The 16,740-nt window shown below is 35.4% G+C and overlaps 1 protein-coding gene across 3 annotated transcripts in view; it reads left to right on the top strand.

The window, feature by feature from the left end:
- EMB2410 (embryo defective 2410) overlaps positions 1-16,740 on the top strand; it is a 58,518-nt gene extending 41,778 nt beyond the window's left edge. For 2 of the 3 annotated variants that reach the window (XM_088208185.1, XM_088208184.1), the window contains 10 exons: positions 3,497-3,772; positions 4,132-4,197; positions 4,387-4,518; positions 4,788-5,612; positions 5,737-6,017; positions 6,359-6,615; positions 14,226-14,464; positions 14,598-14,789; positions 15,601-15,873; positions 16,254-16,740. In XM_088208185.1, the coding sequence (XP_088064311.1) occupies positions 3,497-3,772; positions 4,132-4,197; positions 4,387-4,518; positions 4,788-5,612; positions 5,737-6,017; positions 6,359-6,615; positions 14,226-14,464; positions 14,598-14,789; positions 15,601-15,873; positions 16,254-16,400 (2,688 nt within the window). In that variant the 3' untranslated portion in view covers positions 16,401-16,740. Of the gene's footprint in view, positions 1-3,496; positions 3,773-4,131; positions 4,198-4,386; positions 4,519-4,787; positions 5,613-5,736; positions 6,018-6,358; positions 6,616-14,225; positions 14,465-14,597; positions 14,790-15,600; positions 15,874-16,253 lie in introns of those variants that run through there. The other variant, XM_088208186.1, reaches the window with a different exon arrangement.

Raw genomic sequence — 16,740 nt, 5'->3', positions numbered from 1 at the left:
CTCTTAGGATAATAGGAAAAAATTAGGGAGAATGTACAGTTGTAACTGCTCTGAAAATAATTATTAAAAAGATGACAAATTAGGTTAAAGAGCATAAGAGTTAATTACATTCTTTATAATTAATTATAATTAATTGTCTATATTTTTCTCCGTCCTACAGAATACATATATATATATATAATTGTAATATTCAATAGATGGTTTCAAAGTTTAGGTTAAAGAAACAATAGCTTTAGCTACAAATCCCATTCGGCCTTTATCGCGAAATAGATAAGAAACATTCTAAAAGGATTAGGTCAATCTTTATAGCTGGCTATTGTAGACCAACCGCTAACCACTACCGCTGATCACCGGTAGCAGCCAAATCGACCTTTTTCGCCCGCCTCTCAGCCGCGCATTTAGTTGCATACCACTTCTCTGCTACAACCACTTCCCTCTACATTCCTCTCTGCCACGCGGAAACTCCTAATGCAATCACACAACTGCGCTCAGTTCCCTCAATTGTAGTCGTCTTTAGTTGCACATCCAGATATAACCACACCATTCTGTGATAACCCTAGTCGCACAACTCTCTCTCGCAAAGGCAACTCTATATCAGAACTCTATGTCAAACCAAACATGATCACCTGCAAAGCGCAACTCTCTATCGCACTTCATCTGTACAAAGTTCTTTGATGTGGCCGTGACTGCGACACCATCCGTCATGCAACCCTCTCTTGTCAAACACCACACCATTTGTTGCACAATCCAGAAGGCAGATACAAGCGCACAACCCTAGCACGTCACTGTCACCAGAACCCTAGCTTGACTCTCTGCGACGTCCTGCACACAAATGCGTGCATAATAGCCACTGATCTGCTTTGGCGCGCCACTGTGCCCATGCCTTCTGCCTAGATTTAAGCCAATTTGACTCGGTGAATTTCTGGTCCTAGTTGACCTAGTGAGTTGACCCAGTAAATTCTTGGTCTTAGTTGATTCAGCGAGTTGACTTAATGACTCAGGGCAGTTCTTGATCCGAATTTGTTCGCCAACTTAACTCAATGACTCAGTGCACAACCAGAGTTGTTGGAAGCTGCAGATTCTCTCCTCATGCAGCCACGTCTTCCAAATCCCAACATGGCAACTTCAAATCTTAGTGAATTCAAAATAGAGATTGAAATATTAAGGGCTCGAATTGTGTCCCTGGAGAAACAAACAGTTACCTATTTATTGACACACTCAAAGTATGGCTTCTACTTAACATAAACTAAATATTTTAGATCAACAATTTGAAAATTCTTGAATTGTAAAATTAGGAATTCTTGAATTGTAAAATTAGGAGTTACAAATTATATGATCAATACTTTTAAATATTTTCATACATATGCTCCATTTTCAACTAAAAAAAAGATTCTTATTGCAGATGGTACCCTCAATACTATTGCATGCAAGGGCATCATTAAGTTTAGTCTTACTTTTTTTCTAAAATATATATTATATGCTCTAAAATTGTGTATTAATCTTGTGTCAATTGATAGGTTATCGCAAGATTTGTACCGTAAAGAAACATTTGATTTTTCTTATTGTGACTTTTAGAGATTAATTGGAATAAAGAAATTTATTAGAGATTAGTTGGAATATTGACCTACCTGTCCAACACAAGAGCAGACGTTGTTTATAACGTAAGTATTATATGTCAATTCATACACAATCCAAAAGAGATGGACCTATAAACAACCAACATAGTACTGCAATACTTGAAAGGGTCACTAGGGAAAAGAATTATGTTAAAAAAGAATGACAACTTGTTTCTAAAAGTGTATACTGATGTAAATTATGCAGGGTCAGTCATACATTTAGTACAAGTTATTGTATCTTTGTTGGAGACAACTTAGTCACTTGGAAAAGTAAGAAACAAAATGTGACTGCAAGATTAAATGCAGAATTAAAGTTTTAGGAAATGATCCAAGGGTATGTGAATTGTTATTGATAAAAAAAAAGTTAGAAAATCTTAAAATCAAGTAGGAAAATCTTATGTGCCTACATTGTGACAATAAGTCGATCATAAACATTACTCACAATCCAGTGTACCACGATTGAACCAAACACATCGAGATCGACAGATATTCTATCAAAGAAAAAGTTGATGGCGGACTCATATGTACCCCATACATGCCCACCAATTCTCAAGTGGCAAATGTGTTAACTAAATGTGTAAATAATCTAGTATTTCAAACTCTTATTAGTAAGTTGATGGAAAACATTTATTCCCTAACTTGATGGGAGTGTTAAGAAGAGGGTAAATTAAGTTAAAAGGTACAAAGATAAATTGTAGTATTAGTAATTAATTGTCTATTTCTTTTTCCATCATCGAAAACTTGCATATACAACTGTAATATTCAATAGAATTCACATCAAACCATTTCTAACAATTACCACCACAACAATTGCTCCTCATCCCTCTTGTTTAAAAACCACTTGTTGTCTCTGAAACTAGATATGCAAAAAAAATTATCAAAAAAGTTTCCTGACTACTTTAATTCTATGAGATTGTAGGTTTCTCTCTTAACGAGCTCATATTATTAACAAATCTCATAATAAGACTCGTAAATTAGGACTATAACATCCTTATTGACATCTTGGGAACTCCAAAAGAAAGCTGTGGTGAAGCCACTAACCCAAGCCCCTCACACAACTTTCTTAATTTCTTCCTCCGTGAAAGGTCCTTGTAGCCAATAGGCTCTCCCCTCTTCAATAGGAGACCAATCAAGACCCTCAAGATATGAGCTATTATCAAGCGTATCAACATAAAGATTCTTAAAAGAAAATTGCAATCTCGCGCTCAATAATCCCCTAGTCTCTCTCAATTCTTCCATCCCAATTTCCAACTCCTTGATATAACTCTTCTGCCTTCATCCATTTGTCAACTTGTGGAAGAAGAAATGTAAGATTTAGAGGGGCTATTTTGTTCAGATTATGGGTTATTTGGTTAGAATTATATGATAGGATTTTAGTCTCTCTCAATTCTTCCATCCCAATCTCCAACTCCTTAATAGAACTCTTCTGGCTTCTTCCATTTGTCATCTTGTTGAAGTGGGGATGTTAGGTGTAGAGGGGCTATTTTGTTCAGATTATGGGTTATTTGGTTAGAATTATATTCTAGGATTTTTAGCCAGCATTTTCAGCCACAAATACGATTTGGCACAGAATTTTCTTTTTGTTCCTCTCGTTTAACAAGTGCTCACATTTTTCTTGGATGGGTGCTGTTGTCTACTTTTGGATTGATTTTCCATTTTATCTTAATTAATTTTCTTATCTCATTTTAATTTTATTTCCTAGTTGGAGGATACCTTATCCTCTTGACTTTTGTTTTTAATGGTTCTATAGATTGCTAATAAAATGATGATGAAATTATTACAGCATGCTTATTCAACAATTTAACTCACATATAGTTTTAAGCCTTTGTACAACTTTCCATGAATGATGGACTTGAATGATGGTATTATACTTTGTTCAGATTACAGTTGAAAAAACCATTCTAGAACAAAGCAGTAGCCGCTATGAGCTTCAAGGTGAATATGTTTTGCCTGGATCCCGTGATCGAAATGTTGTTGGAAAGGACACTGGTGGCTTGTTTAAAAGGGCAATGACTGGGCATCTGAGTAGTGTCATATCTTCTATGGGTCGGTGGAGAATGAGACTTGAAGTTCCACAAGCAGAGGTTGCCGAGATGCTCCCACTTGCAAGGCTTCTTTCTCGAAGTACAGATCCTGCTGTTCGTTCTAGATCAAAGGTTGTTTTCCACTGATGTGTAATTTTAATTCGTGAGACACGAACACATCCAAAGCATCAATAGTAGTGCAAAGTTCTAGCTTTTGTTATGTTTCTTGATGGTGATAGCCAAATGTGTTTATGATTATGATACACGCTATTTGCAAATTATACTATTGGTTTTTCTCATTATGCATTGAATCAAGTATAGATATGATCTTTAAGTTTTATGTTTGGATAAACAAATAAGCAGACCATTTTGTTTTATCCTGGCATCTTATATGGATGATATTTGGATTTGACATAAAAGCATGCATGCAGTAGCCTTCATTTTACAGTTCACAAATATCTTATGATATGTCCATTCATACTTCTGTGCAGGATCTTTTCATTCAAAGTTTGCAATCTGTGGGATTATATACTGGAAGTCTCCAGGACTTGCTTGAGGTACTTGATCAAATACAAATAACTTCATTTTTCAGTGGGGAAGTTGCATGTCCTAGCGTTGGATTTCCTAGAACTTAAAAAATGTGATAATTCCTACTGTTCCATTATTGTTTGTTTATACCATGAACTGTCCCAAATGCAAATTCGAATTTATCTGTTGCTATAAATCAAATGCCTCTGTGATTTCAGGTGATACAGGGACATTATACTCCATCAAATGAAGTTATTCTTGAAGACTTAAGCCTGCCAGGTTTGGCAGAACTTAAGGGCCAATGGCATGGTTCGCTTGATGCAAGTGGGGGAGGCAATGGGGACACAATGGTATTCATGCTTATACATATTTAATTCTTTATCCGCCTCTCAATTTAACAAGGAATCTTCGACTTTCATATGCATATTAGTGACAGAAAGAAGATTTTGTTTTTAGCATATGTAAGTATATGTATGTAACACCTATACTATTTCAATCTAATGGTTTGAAATTTCTCAGTTGATCATTTCCATGATCATCTTTTTCTCTCAAGAATCTCCTATCATGCAGCATTTATCCTCTTATAGTTGTATTTTTCTTTATCATATGCATCTGTCAGGCAGAATTTGACTTTCATGGAGAGGAATGGGAATGGGGCACCTACAAGACTCAGCGTGTTCTGGCGGTTGGTGCATACAGCAATGACGATGGTTTGCGCCTCGAGAAAATGTTTATCCAAAAAGATAATGCCACAATCCATGCAGATGGGACTTTATTGGGGCCAAAAACAAACCTCCATTTTGCTGTTCTAAACTTTCCTGTTAGCCTGGTTCCTACTCTGGTTCAGGTTATTGAATCTTCAGCTACTGACCACCTTCATTCATTACGCCAATTGTTTGCCCCAATCAAGGGTATTTTGCACATGGAAGGGGATATGAGAGGAAGTCTTGAAAAACCTGAGTGTGATGTTCAAGTAAGGCTTCTAGATGGTGCAATTGGAGGAATTGATCTTGGACGGGCTGAGATTGTGGCTTCCCTTACATCAACCAGTCGTTTCCTTTTCAATGCCAAATTTGAACCAATTATCCAAAATGGTCATGTTCATGTCCAAGGAAGTGTTCCTGTCAATCTTGTCCAGAAAGACATGTCGGAGGAAGAAGATATAAGGGTAGATGGAAATGCTGTAACTAAGGTTCCTGGTTGGGTGAAGGAAAGAGGTGGAGGGTCTGCTGATGAAGCCAGTGAGAAGAAAAATTTTAAAGATAGAAATGAAGAGGGCTGGGATACTCAATTAGCAGAGAGCCTCAAAGGTTTAAACTGGAACATCTTAGATGTAGGAGAAATCAGAGTTGATGCTGATATTAAGGATGGGGGCATGATGTTGTTAACAGCTTTATCCCCTTATGCTGACTGGCTTCAAGGCCATGCTGACATTTTGCTTCAGGTGGGTTAAGAATATACTGTCTTTGCAGCATATTTATTTTGTCCTGAAAGCATACAGTCATTAGTAGTCAAATTCAAAATTTGGGATTGTTCAATATTTTTTAATTCTTATTTCTAATCAACAGGTCAGAGGTACAGTTGAACAACCAGTGCTTGATGGGTCTGCTTCCTTCCACAGAGCATCAATATCCTCCCCAGCACTCCGAAAACCTCTCACAAACTTTGGGGGGACTGTACAAGTAAAATCAAACAGGTTGTGCATCACTTCATTAGAAAGCAGGGTAAGCAGAAAAGGAAAGCTATTTATTAAAGGAAATCTGCCCCTCAGAACAACTGAAACATATGTTGGTGATAAAATCGAGTTGAAATGTGAAGTTCTGGAAGTGCGGGCGAAGAATATTTTAAGGTGCCTTATCTCAATTATAACATTAACTTCTTTATATTTTGGCTTTTTGGCGACATTGTTCCTTACATGCAACCAAGGACGTACTTAGCAGAACACTGAACATTTTATGTTTGCTGAATTTGTTCCAAAAGGCATGCTGTTTATTGAGTTTCAGTCCATTACTCTTGGGAAGAGAGATGAAAAGAGTCTTTACTGTATTTTATAGTTTAATTCATTTTCTTTATTAGTCACTTTTCCCAAAACCTTTCTGGACTCTCAGCTAATAACTCATCCATTAAATCTTAGGGTGCTTTATCAACTTAGAATTTTGATTGTGGGAATTCATTTCTTGCTAATTTCAGTGGCCAGGTTGACACACAGATGCAAATAACTGGTTCAATATTGCAACCAACCATTTCAGGGAATATTAAATTAAGCCATGGAGAAGCATATCTACCGCACGATAAAAGTGGCGGGACTGCCCCTTTTAATAGATTGGCAGCGAATCAATCCAGGGTTCTAGGCACTGGTGTTAATCAAATGGTTGCTTCAAGATATGTTTCACGGTTTTTTGGTACAAAACCTGATGCCTCAACGAGGAAAATCTCCCAGCCCTCAGGTAACATGAGCTATTTGTTCTTAAGTTTTAGTTGTGATGCGGTTGAAAGTTAATGTATCTGGAGATAGGGACATCATTTAAATTTTGAGCTTCTATGTAGATACTTTTGGAATTTTTTTTATTTTTTTTTTGTGAATTATGAGGGATTGAGTCTGGCTTCATGGGTAAGTCAAAGGAATTTGTTAAATGGAAAAGGTAACTGTTCTGTAATGTCTCCACTTTAGGTTTTAATCAAGACTTGTTTTTTTTTTTTTCTCTGCAAAAGGATATCCTTTTCATAGTTCCATTAAATTATCTTTTACATGCTCGTTTACCTGTGTGGAGTCAAAGGTAATACCCGGAATTTAATTTGTAATATTGAAATTAATATATATAATTTAAATTTTATTTTTTTAATTATTATTTAATGTAAAAATGGAGAAAATTAAATAGAAGATGAAATTGAAAATGCTTTTGAAAAAAATGAGTGAAAATTAGGGTTTTGGGGGTATTTTTGAAAGAAAATTTAGAAACTGGGGGTCAAAACGTAATTTAAAAAAATTGTGCCACACAGGATGCCTATTTAGCAACCCCGATGAACCGGAGCGCGCCTGTGGCAAGGGATGCTGGCGCGGTACCACGCGGGAGGCCATGCGGGCGATCCGCGTGCCCGCAATCGGACGGTCCAGATTCGTTCCCGCGCGCACGGATGGTCTGGATCCATTCCCTTCTCAAACGTGATTGGACGGTCAGATTCAAACGCGATGAACAGTTCATATCTATTTTCTATTTAAACGCGATAGGACGACCCAGATCAAATCGCAATGAACCGCTCAGATTCACTCCCTATTTAATTGCGATTGGACGGTTCAGATCAAACATGATGGATGACCTAAATTAAAAAGTGACGGATATAAATAACTCTTTTCACACCAAACCCTAACTCTAGCCGCTAGATACGCCGCCGGAGAAGAAGAGCCAACCGCCAGGAAGGAAGTCGCCTGCCACCCGGCGTCATGCTGGAGCCACTTCCGACCGCCAGAAGAGGTAAAGAAAAATTTTTTTACTCAAAATTCGATTTTAAACACCCCCATGGCCAACTCGTAGCAAAAGGACCAACAAATTAGCCGAAAACTACGAACAAAGTCTGGCAACGCCACCGCGGGAAAATACAAAAAATGCCTCCGATGAGGCTCTTCTCAATTCCCGTTTTGCGTAATTCTTCTACCATTGTAATCACCGTTTCCTTTTCTACAAATTGACCGAAACAAAACACCCAACCGCGAAGGTGAGCCGGTGGAGCCGCTGTACCGGAGAACTCCGCCGCCGGTAAGTTTCGGTTTTTTGATTTTTTTCGGCCAACCGAAGCTCATTAAGGTGTTTTCTCGTAGAGATTGATACACAAAAACAACTAACCCAAGGCAAACCGCCGCCGCGGGCGATAATATCGTCGCCAGAGCGCAGCGGAGCCGCCGTGCAAGAATTCTGAAATTGGCGAAAAAGAGATCCTAATATTGATTTTGGGTTTTTTGGGATATTTCTACATACTTGAAGTGCGTTTTAATTCTCGAAAGAAAATTCAGAGAACCCGAGAACCGCCAGTAGGCATAGTCAAAAGTTTAGCATTTCGGATATCAATTTGAGTAAAAATCCATCACCTTATTCTCTGTTATGGAATTGAAGTTTAATTAATAATAATACGGTATCTTGTGTAATTTAAAAAATATATATAATTAATTACAGGTTACTAATGGACGCAAAATCGGAAGTTATTCACTATTGGCCATGTTGATTGATTTTACAGTTTGAATGTATAATAATACCTGATTGATTAATTTTATAGTTTTGAATGCATGTATTGCTTATCTTATGTGATTACAGTTAAATTAGGAAACTGAGATGCGATTGTATTCCTTTGATGCATGTTTTGTTTGTTTTATGTGATTACAATTGAAATGGGGAAACTAAATATTAAAGGTAAACGAAAAATTGTTTAATTAAGTGAATGGATGAAACGACAGCCTTACTAGATATATTGGGAGATGGTGGACTGATCGGGTACATAGGGAATCCTACCGTGAACATTGTCTCATACCGGATGGGGTATGAGGACGGTCCGTTTCACTCTCATACCGGACGGGGTATGGGGATGGCCGTTAATTGAAAATGTTAAAGGAAAAGGGTTCACGCGTAGTGGGGATATCCCTATGAACCCTCACGGATACCAGCAGTCTGATAAAAGGGAAAATTGTCATTCCAATCGATTGCATATAAAATCATGATATGTATTATGTTATTGTTTTTATAAGTTGTTTTTGTAAATCTCGGTACCATAAATAGACGGTAAATGATTTTATTTATGATAAACAAATTTGATTAATTAAGAGCTCTATTAGTTGTTTTTATGATTTCTACTAACTTTCATTTATGTGTCAGTGAGTAGCTTGATATTTTTACTGAGTTAGTGTAGCTTATTCTTTCATTAACTATTTCATATCAATAGGATCAGGATTTAGAGCCCGATCCACAAGAGAGTTGCGAATAGAACATTCAGTTTGTTTACTTTTAATTTATTTGTTTGGTTAGTTGTTTTTTTAGAAGGGTTATTCCCGTAAGGCATATTTGGTACTTTCAGTTATTGTGTAAAAAATGTAAAACCTAATTATTTATTTTATTTCCCCACTAAATTTAAAATTTTTGGAGTCGTTACAGGTACTTCTTGGACAAAAATGATAGCAATGATTGTGCTTCCAGAGTTCCTCCAGAAATTTCATTTATTAATTTATGAAAATGAAGTGTTCTTTTAGAATTTGTTGTTTTACTAGTAATTTGTTTGGTGCAAGTTTGCACGATCATTCAGTTCCTATTTTTTTGACTGACTAATGCCCGTAAAATATTTTTGTCTAAAACATGTTTTTGACTGACGAAATGGCCTTTATAATGGTACGGTCAGCATTTTGGGGTTCAATCTTAACACAGATCATTCAGTTCTTATGTCTTTTTATCTGAACATGCATTTAAAACAGTTCTGTGTCTATGTTTTTGAAAATTCATAACTAAATTTTTGTTTTACTGAATTTTTATTCATGATGCTTAATTTACAACAGGTAAATATATATAGGAGAACATTAGATAGAATTTTAATAGGAAACTATATGTAAAGCAGTCCCTAAAAAGAAAATAACTTCCAATAGTGGAATTCAACTACAATTATATTCTATAGACAGATTTCTATGAAGATACCACCAATCCGTATAGGAATTGAACTTCTACAAGAAGTCAGATTCCAACATTTCCACTCAAGTTGGTTTAGAGATGTTGAACAAACAAGGTTGGAACTCATTCTTTGAAAGCTTTCCTATGTAATGTCTTGGTGAAAATATCTGTTGTTTGATGGCAAGACTAAATGTGTCATAAGAATAGTACTCTTGACTTTATCTTCCCTTTAGCAAAGTGTCTATCAATCTCTACATGTTTAGTTCGATCATGATGAATTGAGTTTTTGCCATACTTATTGTGCGTTGATTGTCACATAACATTTCCATAGGCTCTAAAGAGATAATTCTTAATTCACTCAGTACCTTTTATTGTCATATTCCTTCACAGATACAATGTACTAGAGCTCTAAATTCAGTATCAACACTACTTCTTGATACTACAGATTGCTTATTGTTTCTCCAAATAACTAGATTTTCCCAGATGTATGTATAGTATCTAGAATTGGATCTTATATTAGTTATATAACCAGCCCAATCTGCACGAGTATATATTTCAATTTCTTGGTTTTTGGTTTTTTTTTAAAGCAATCATTGTCTAGTTGTAATTTTCAAATATTTAAGAATTCAAAACACTATCGCCATATGGTCTTCAGTTGAGTTATTCGTGAATTGACGTACCATAGTGACAGCAAACTAATATCTGGTCTAATATGTGAAAAATAAATTAATTTACCTACTAAAAGTTGGTATTTTTTTTGTCAACCGGAGCATTGTCAATTTACTTCCCAGATTAATGTTGGGATTCATGAGTGTCTGTGGGTTTGCATTCAAACATTTCAGTCTCTTCTAGAAGATCTAACACATTTTTGTTGAGAAACTGATATTCCTTTCCTTAACCTAATAATTTCCATTTCTAAGAAGTATTTGAGATTCCGTAGGTTTTAAATTTCAAATTCTTTAGTTAAGAACTTTTTTAGTTTGAATGTCTTTTTTGTATCATCCCCCTATAATTATCATATTATTTACATATACGATAAGAATTGTCATTTTTCTCGAATGATCATACTTCACAAAAGATTATGATCTATTTGGCATTCGTTATATTCAAAGTTCTTGATTATCTTAATAAATTTGTCAAACCATATTTTTTGAGATTGTATGAGTTTATAGAGGGACTTTTTGAGTCTGCAGACCTGTATGTCTGTGACTTGACATTTCAAAGGCAAGTGGTCCCTCCGTATAGACTTCTTCCTTCAGTTCTCTTTTAAGAAATGTATTCTTCACATCTAGTTAAAGTAATGGTCAATCTAGATTGGCAGCTAGATGCATAAATATCGTAACTGTCTTAAGTTTCACTACTGGTGCAAATATCTCCTAATAATTGATTCCATATGATTGAGTACCCTTTTACTACTAATTGAGCTTTGAACTTGTTGATGTTACCCTCAATATTATGCTTGATTGTAAGCACGCATTTACAGCTGGTTAGGTGTTTCCCTGGTAGTAATTCTGTTATTTCCTTTGGGTACTCTTAATGCTTCATGTATCATGCTTAGTATTTGTATTTTATCAATATTGCTTACAAATTTCTAATAAGTTGATGACAGACTTTTGTATGAAACAAAATTGTGATTTGGATGCTCAATACATGCTCTTTTTTGTTTTTTTAGAGTAATAGATTTATTTACACATAGATTACCAAGGGAGAGATCTGAATTTAGATTACTTGAAGTATTTAGTGATGTTGGATCTAGATTCAGGTTAGACTCATGACTCTGATTAGGTGGTTGTGGTTCTTTCTCTTCTTAGTTCTTGTTCCTCTAGTATAGATCCGAAGTTCAGGTTTTTTAGTGTGGTGAGTAGGTTCAGGTCCAAGTGTCTCATCTCGATCTATGTGTTTTGGAGACTGAATAAATTTAATTAGAGGAGGAAGAAGATATGGTTGAGTCCCAAAATTGGGATCTTATGTATTCTTCTCCCCCTAAATACCAATTTTATAATATGACTTGTTTTCAAGAAATGTGACATCCATGAAGTTATAGAACTTTTGGGTAACTAGTGAATAACACTAGCACTTATTTCCCTTTTGATTTGATGAGTACCCACGAAAATGCATTTTATTAATTTAGGTTTGGTTTGTTTCTTTGATGGTTACATATGTGAACAAAAGTTGAACAATCAAAGACTTTGATAGATAAGGTAAATAGAAATCGAGTGGTCGGAGAATATTATAGCATAACTTGGTAGGGTATTTGAAACTTAAGAACCCAAGAAGACATTTCATTTATAAGGTAAGTCGCAATTAGAATAGCTTTTATGCAGAAAAATTTTAGGACTTTAGTTGTGAACATGAGGGACCAGAAAACATTTAAGAGATGTTTATTCTTTATTCGGCTATCCCATTTTTGTTGGGGGTATCAACACATAAATTTTAATGAACAATCCCCTCTTTCTTTAAGGTACATCTCCAACTCTTTTCCAAAGTATTATTTTGCATTATATATCTTCAATCACTTATATTTTTGTCTTGAATTGAGTTTGTATCATGTTGTTGAATTTTCTGAATATATGGTCAACTTCTAATTTTTCTTTCATGAGAAGTAACTATGTAATTCTTGTATGATCATCTACAAAGAATATAAATCATCTAATATGGTGATATTATTGATTTTAGATGGTATATACCATAGCAAATAGTTTGGAGACTTTGTACGATAATATGGAATATATAATAAGAGTATATTTTAACAATTGACGTACTTCACAACGAAAGCTTTTTGAATTTTTTTTTTTTCTAAATAAAGAAGAAAATAATTTTTGAAGATATACACAGTTTGGGTGTCCTAATCGATAATATCATAACATAATTGTATTAAGATTATCTAAGTTGGACTGTTTTGAAACTCTACACATGCTGCATTATAGGATCATCTCTTAAAAAATCCATTATGCTTGAAAAGAAAGAGTCTGCAGCACACTTTAGCATTGTTAGTCATCCTCCTCGAATCTAAACTCCTCAAATTCACATAAGTTTGAGGATTAGCAATATAGTTATGATTGGGTAAGTTTGCTTGCTGATAACAAGTTGCAATCTAAATTAGGTTACACCTATTCCAGCCATTCTTGAATGAGATTCATTTGCTATTTATACGGTAAAATTCTCACTACATGAATTATATTCTTAAAATAATGTTTTATTTCCCGTTATGTGGTGGATGCCCTTAAGTCAATGATCCAACTATCTTGATCTCCTGAAATAACATTAAGAGCACTAAATGAATTACCTCTTTGGGTTGTTTTCTCAAATCCTATCTTGTTGTTAATGGAGTTTTGATGTTGGAACACTTTTTATAAGGTTTCTATCTACTCCTTCCCGAATTAGCAAGATTCCATAATCGAGATAGCTTCATCAATTGGGACATGAGTTCTCTTATTTTCTTTGTCTGTAACTGATTTTGTAGTCTTCAAATCAGCTAGTTTTCTATCAATTTTCCAGCAATTTTTTCGAGTATGATTTGATTTTCTACAATGATCACACCAACGGTAAAAATTTCTGATATGGTTCCTTTACTCGAGTAGAATTACTCGATTGCTTCCCGAATTTTGTTTGCGGTCCGGTACAACAAGAAATTCTCACCGATATCATTTGTCATGAAGCTAATTAGCCACAGCATGATCAGATTATTCTTTGCTTTCTAAGTTCAGAACTTTGGATTTCCGGCGCTTGTTTTGGTGACTTATCCAGTGAAAAATCAGTGAAATATTTTTCTCTCCCTCTTCTGCAGATAAACATTTTGACCGATTGAGGCCATTGAATGTATTTATTTCCGTTTAACTTGTGACTGGTAATCGAAATTTGAGCGGCTTTCAATTCAGATTGTTTGATGAAAATAATTTTATCAGATCGAGATATGACTTTAGAGAGGTCATTGGTTCTTACCGTGGTCATTCTGTATTTGATCATCAAGAAAAGAGAGAGAAAAAGAAAAAAGTTTCTTTAGGGTTCGGAAAACAGGACTATGATATTATGAAAATTTTCTATTTATTGAATTTTTATTCATAATACTTAATTTACAGCAATTGAATATATATAAGAGACAATTAAAGAAAGTTTTAGTAAGAAACTGGATACAAATCAGTCCCGCAAAAGGAAAAGAACTTCCAGTTATAAAAGTTGACTATGATTCTGCTTTATAGGAAAATTTCTCTAGACATTCCGATCTGTATAGGAATTGGATTTATACAAAAAGTTGGATTCCTACAGCTTCATCTTTCTTTTGTTCAAGTTAAGAATTTCATTGTTGGTTGTGATGTTCTCAAACTAGAGATGGTTTAATTTGTGATTCAAGTAAATGTTCTGAAATAGCATTAACAGTAACTTTATGCTGTCTTTGTTTATTTTTGTATTTGCAGTTAAATCAGCTGAAGTTGAAAAGGAGATGGAGCAAGTAAACATTAAACCAAATGTAGATATCCGCCTTAACGATTTGAAGCTTGTTTTGGGACCAGAATTGAGGATAGTTTATCCTTTGATTCTTAATTTTGCTGTTAGTGGAGAGCTTGAGCTAAATGGGCTGGCTCATCCCAAATTGCTAAAACCTAAAGGCATTTTAACATTTGAGAATGGTGATGTCAATCTTGTTGCTACTCAGGTGAGTCTTGTGTTTTTATATTTTATACTTTATGGTCAAATCTTTTGGCACTATTGTTTCCTTCCTTTCTGTATTTATATTGACTTTGCATTTAGTGAATACTGCTATGAGCAAATGATCTTTCCAATGACAGTTGAGGCTTAAACGAGAGCATCTGAATATAGCGAAATTTGAGCCTGAGCACGGATTAGATCCAATGTTAGACTTAGCTTTAGTTGGATCAGAGTGGCAGTTCAGGATTCAAAGTCGGGCCAGCAATTGGCAGGACAAACTGGTGGTGACTTCAACACGTTCAGTGGAACAGGATGTCCTCTCACCTACCGAGGTAATAGGATCAGACATCTAATACTCAGATCATGTTTTATCCGGAGATCCTTGTCTAAGATTTGTTAATTTTTAGTTTAAGCCCTTGTGTAGTTTTCTTTTCACTGCTGCGGATTTTGGCTTGTTTGTTGTTTGAAGATGATACAAAAGTTGAGGTGTATGTGTCATGGGTAGTAAAAAAAAATTGCAGGCCTATCATGTTATGAAAGGTGTGGGGGAGGGTAGGAACGAAAAAATGTGTTAACAGTTTTTCTTTTTTAAATTCGAGGAGTTAGGGTTTTTATGGTAAGTGAGCCAGAAATTTGATTTTGATAGTAAATGCAAGATCAAATAATCTTATAACAGAACACTTCTTTCTAGCATTTTGACATTTATTTAGTCATGAAAGCTCTGTGAAAGTTGCATGAGGTGCTAGAATCTATTGCATTGGCGTCTATGCCAGTTAGTGTCAATGTTCAAGCTAATGTTTCCTCTCAAGGGGGGCGTCAAGTACTCAAAATTTCTGTCATCCTACACACTCATTAGTATCTTTGTGCTTCTGTCCATGATGACACATGTCATACTATGCCTTAGTTATTAGGGCCATATAGCTGAGCCAAGCTCTTTTTGCGCATGTATACTTATTGATCTTGTTTACAAGCATGGGTAAGTATCACTTGGTATCTTTATAGTATGCAGCATGATATGTGAAAACGACACAGATGATTTCTTCGCTTGAGTTCAGATACAAGTGATGAAATCTAGATAAGAATGTTTATTATATGAACGCCTTTGGGCAAGTCAATATTTACCAGCTTCTCTCATTTGCCCAGGCTGCTAGAGTATTTGAGAGTCAATTAGCAGAATCCATACTGGAAGGTGATGGCCAACTTGCATTCAAGAAACTTGCAACAGCAACACTGGAAACACTGATGCCCAGGATAGAAGGGAAAGGAGAGTTTGGACAAGCTAGGTGGAGGCTAGTTTACGCCCCTCAAATCCCTAGTTTGCTTTCTGTTGATCCTACAGTTGATCCTCTCAAATCTCTGGCTAGTAATATTTCATTTGGTACTGAAGTTGAAGTGCAGCTTGGGAAACGCCTTCAGGTTATCTAACTGCTTCTTTTATCTGGCTTTGAGATTTTCTTTATTGAAATCAGTTTTTGTGAGTAGAGCTTCTTTTAGAAAAAGTTATTATCTGGGGTGGATTGTTGACAGTAAGTTAACAATGTCGATACTTTTTATGTTGCCTTTTTTAAGGATCTTGACTATGATCTCCGACATACCAACAACTGATTCACTTTTTGGGCATTTAATCTTATTATGTAATAAAGGCTCTCAGATAAATGTTAGAATAAAATTAAATATTTCGGGAACATGGCATTTGTGGTATTTAACTAATGCTGAATATGAACACATTTTTTCGTCTGAACATTGCTGGTATTTACCATCATCTGAACTTCTCACCTCAGTTATGTTCTGCATAGGCATCAATTATCCGGCAGATGAAGGATTCGGAGATGGCAATGCAGTGGACGCTGATCTACCAGCTTACAAGCCGCCTGCGAGTGCTGTTGCAGTCTGCCCCTTCTAAAAGGCTCCTCTTTGAATATTCTGCCACTTCTCAGGACTGAAAATTGCCTCTGCTTCTTTCCTCTTTAAACTTTGCTGCCTAAGATCATGCATAGAAGCATTCTGCACCAGTTGAGGCATTTTATGATCCATCTGTCCCTTTGTTTCCTTTTTTTTTTTTTTTTTTGGAGGATAAGGAGAAGTTGTTCAGGCATTTGCAAGGTAAAAATGTGAATTTAGATATAGGTATATAGCTTATTCTTTGCGCAGAAAGAAACCAGGTTTTAATTTTCCCACTACTTAAGCCTGTAATAAAATCCATAAAAATGTACAGGTGGTAAAATCAGTGAACTGAAAGTTCGTCTTGATTATTCTCAAAAAAGAAAGCTCGTCTTGATTAAA

Source organism: Carica papaya, chromosome 7 (assembly GCF_054855325.1).
Source record: "Carica papaya isolate Zhongbai chromosome 7, ASM5485532v1, whole genome shotgun sequence".
In the NCBI taxonomy this organism is placed as follows: Eukaryota; Viridiplantae; Streptophyta; class Magnoliopsida; order Brassicales; family Caricaceae; genus Carica; species Carica papaya.
This window is presented reverse-complemented; position numbering and strand designations above follow the sequence as displayed.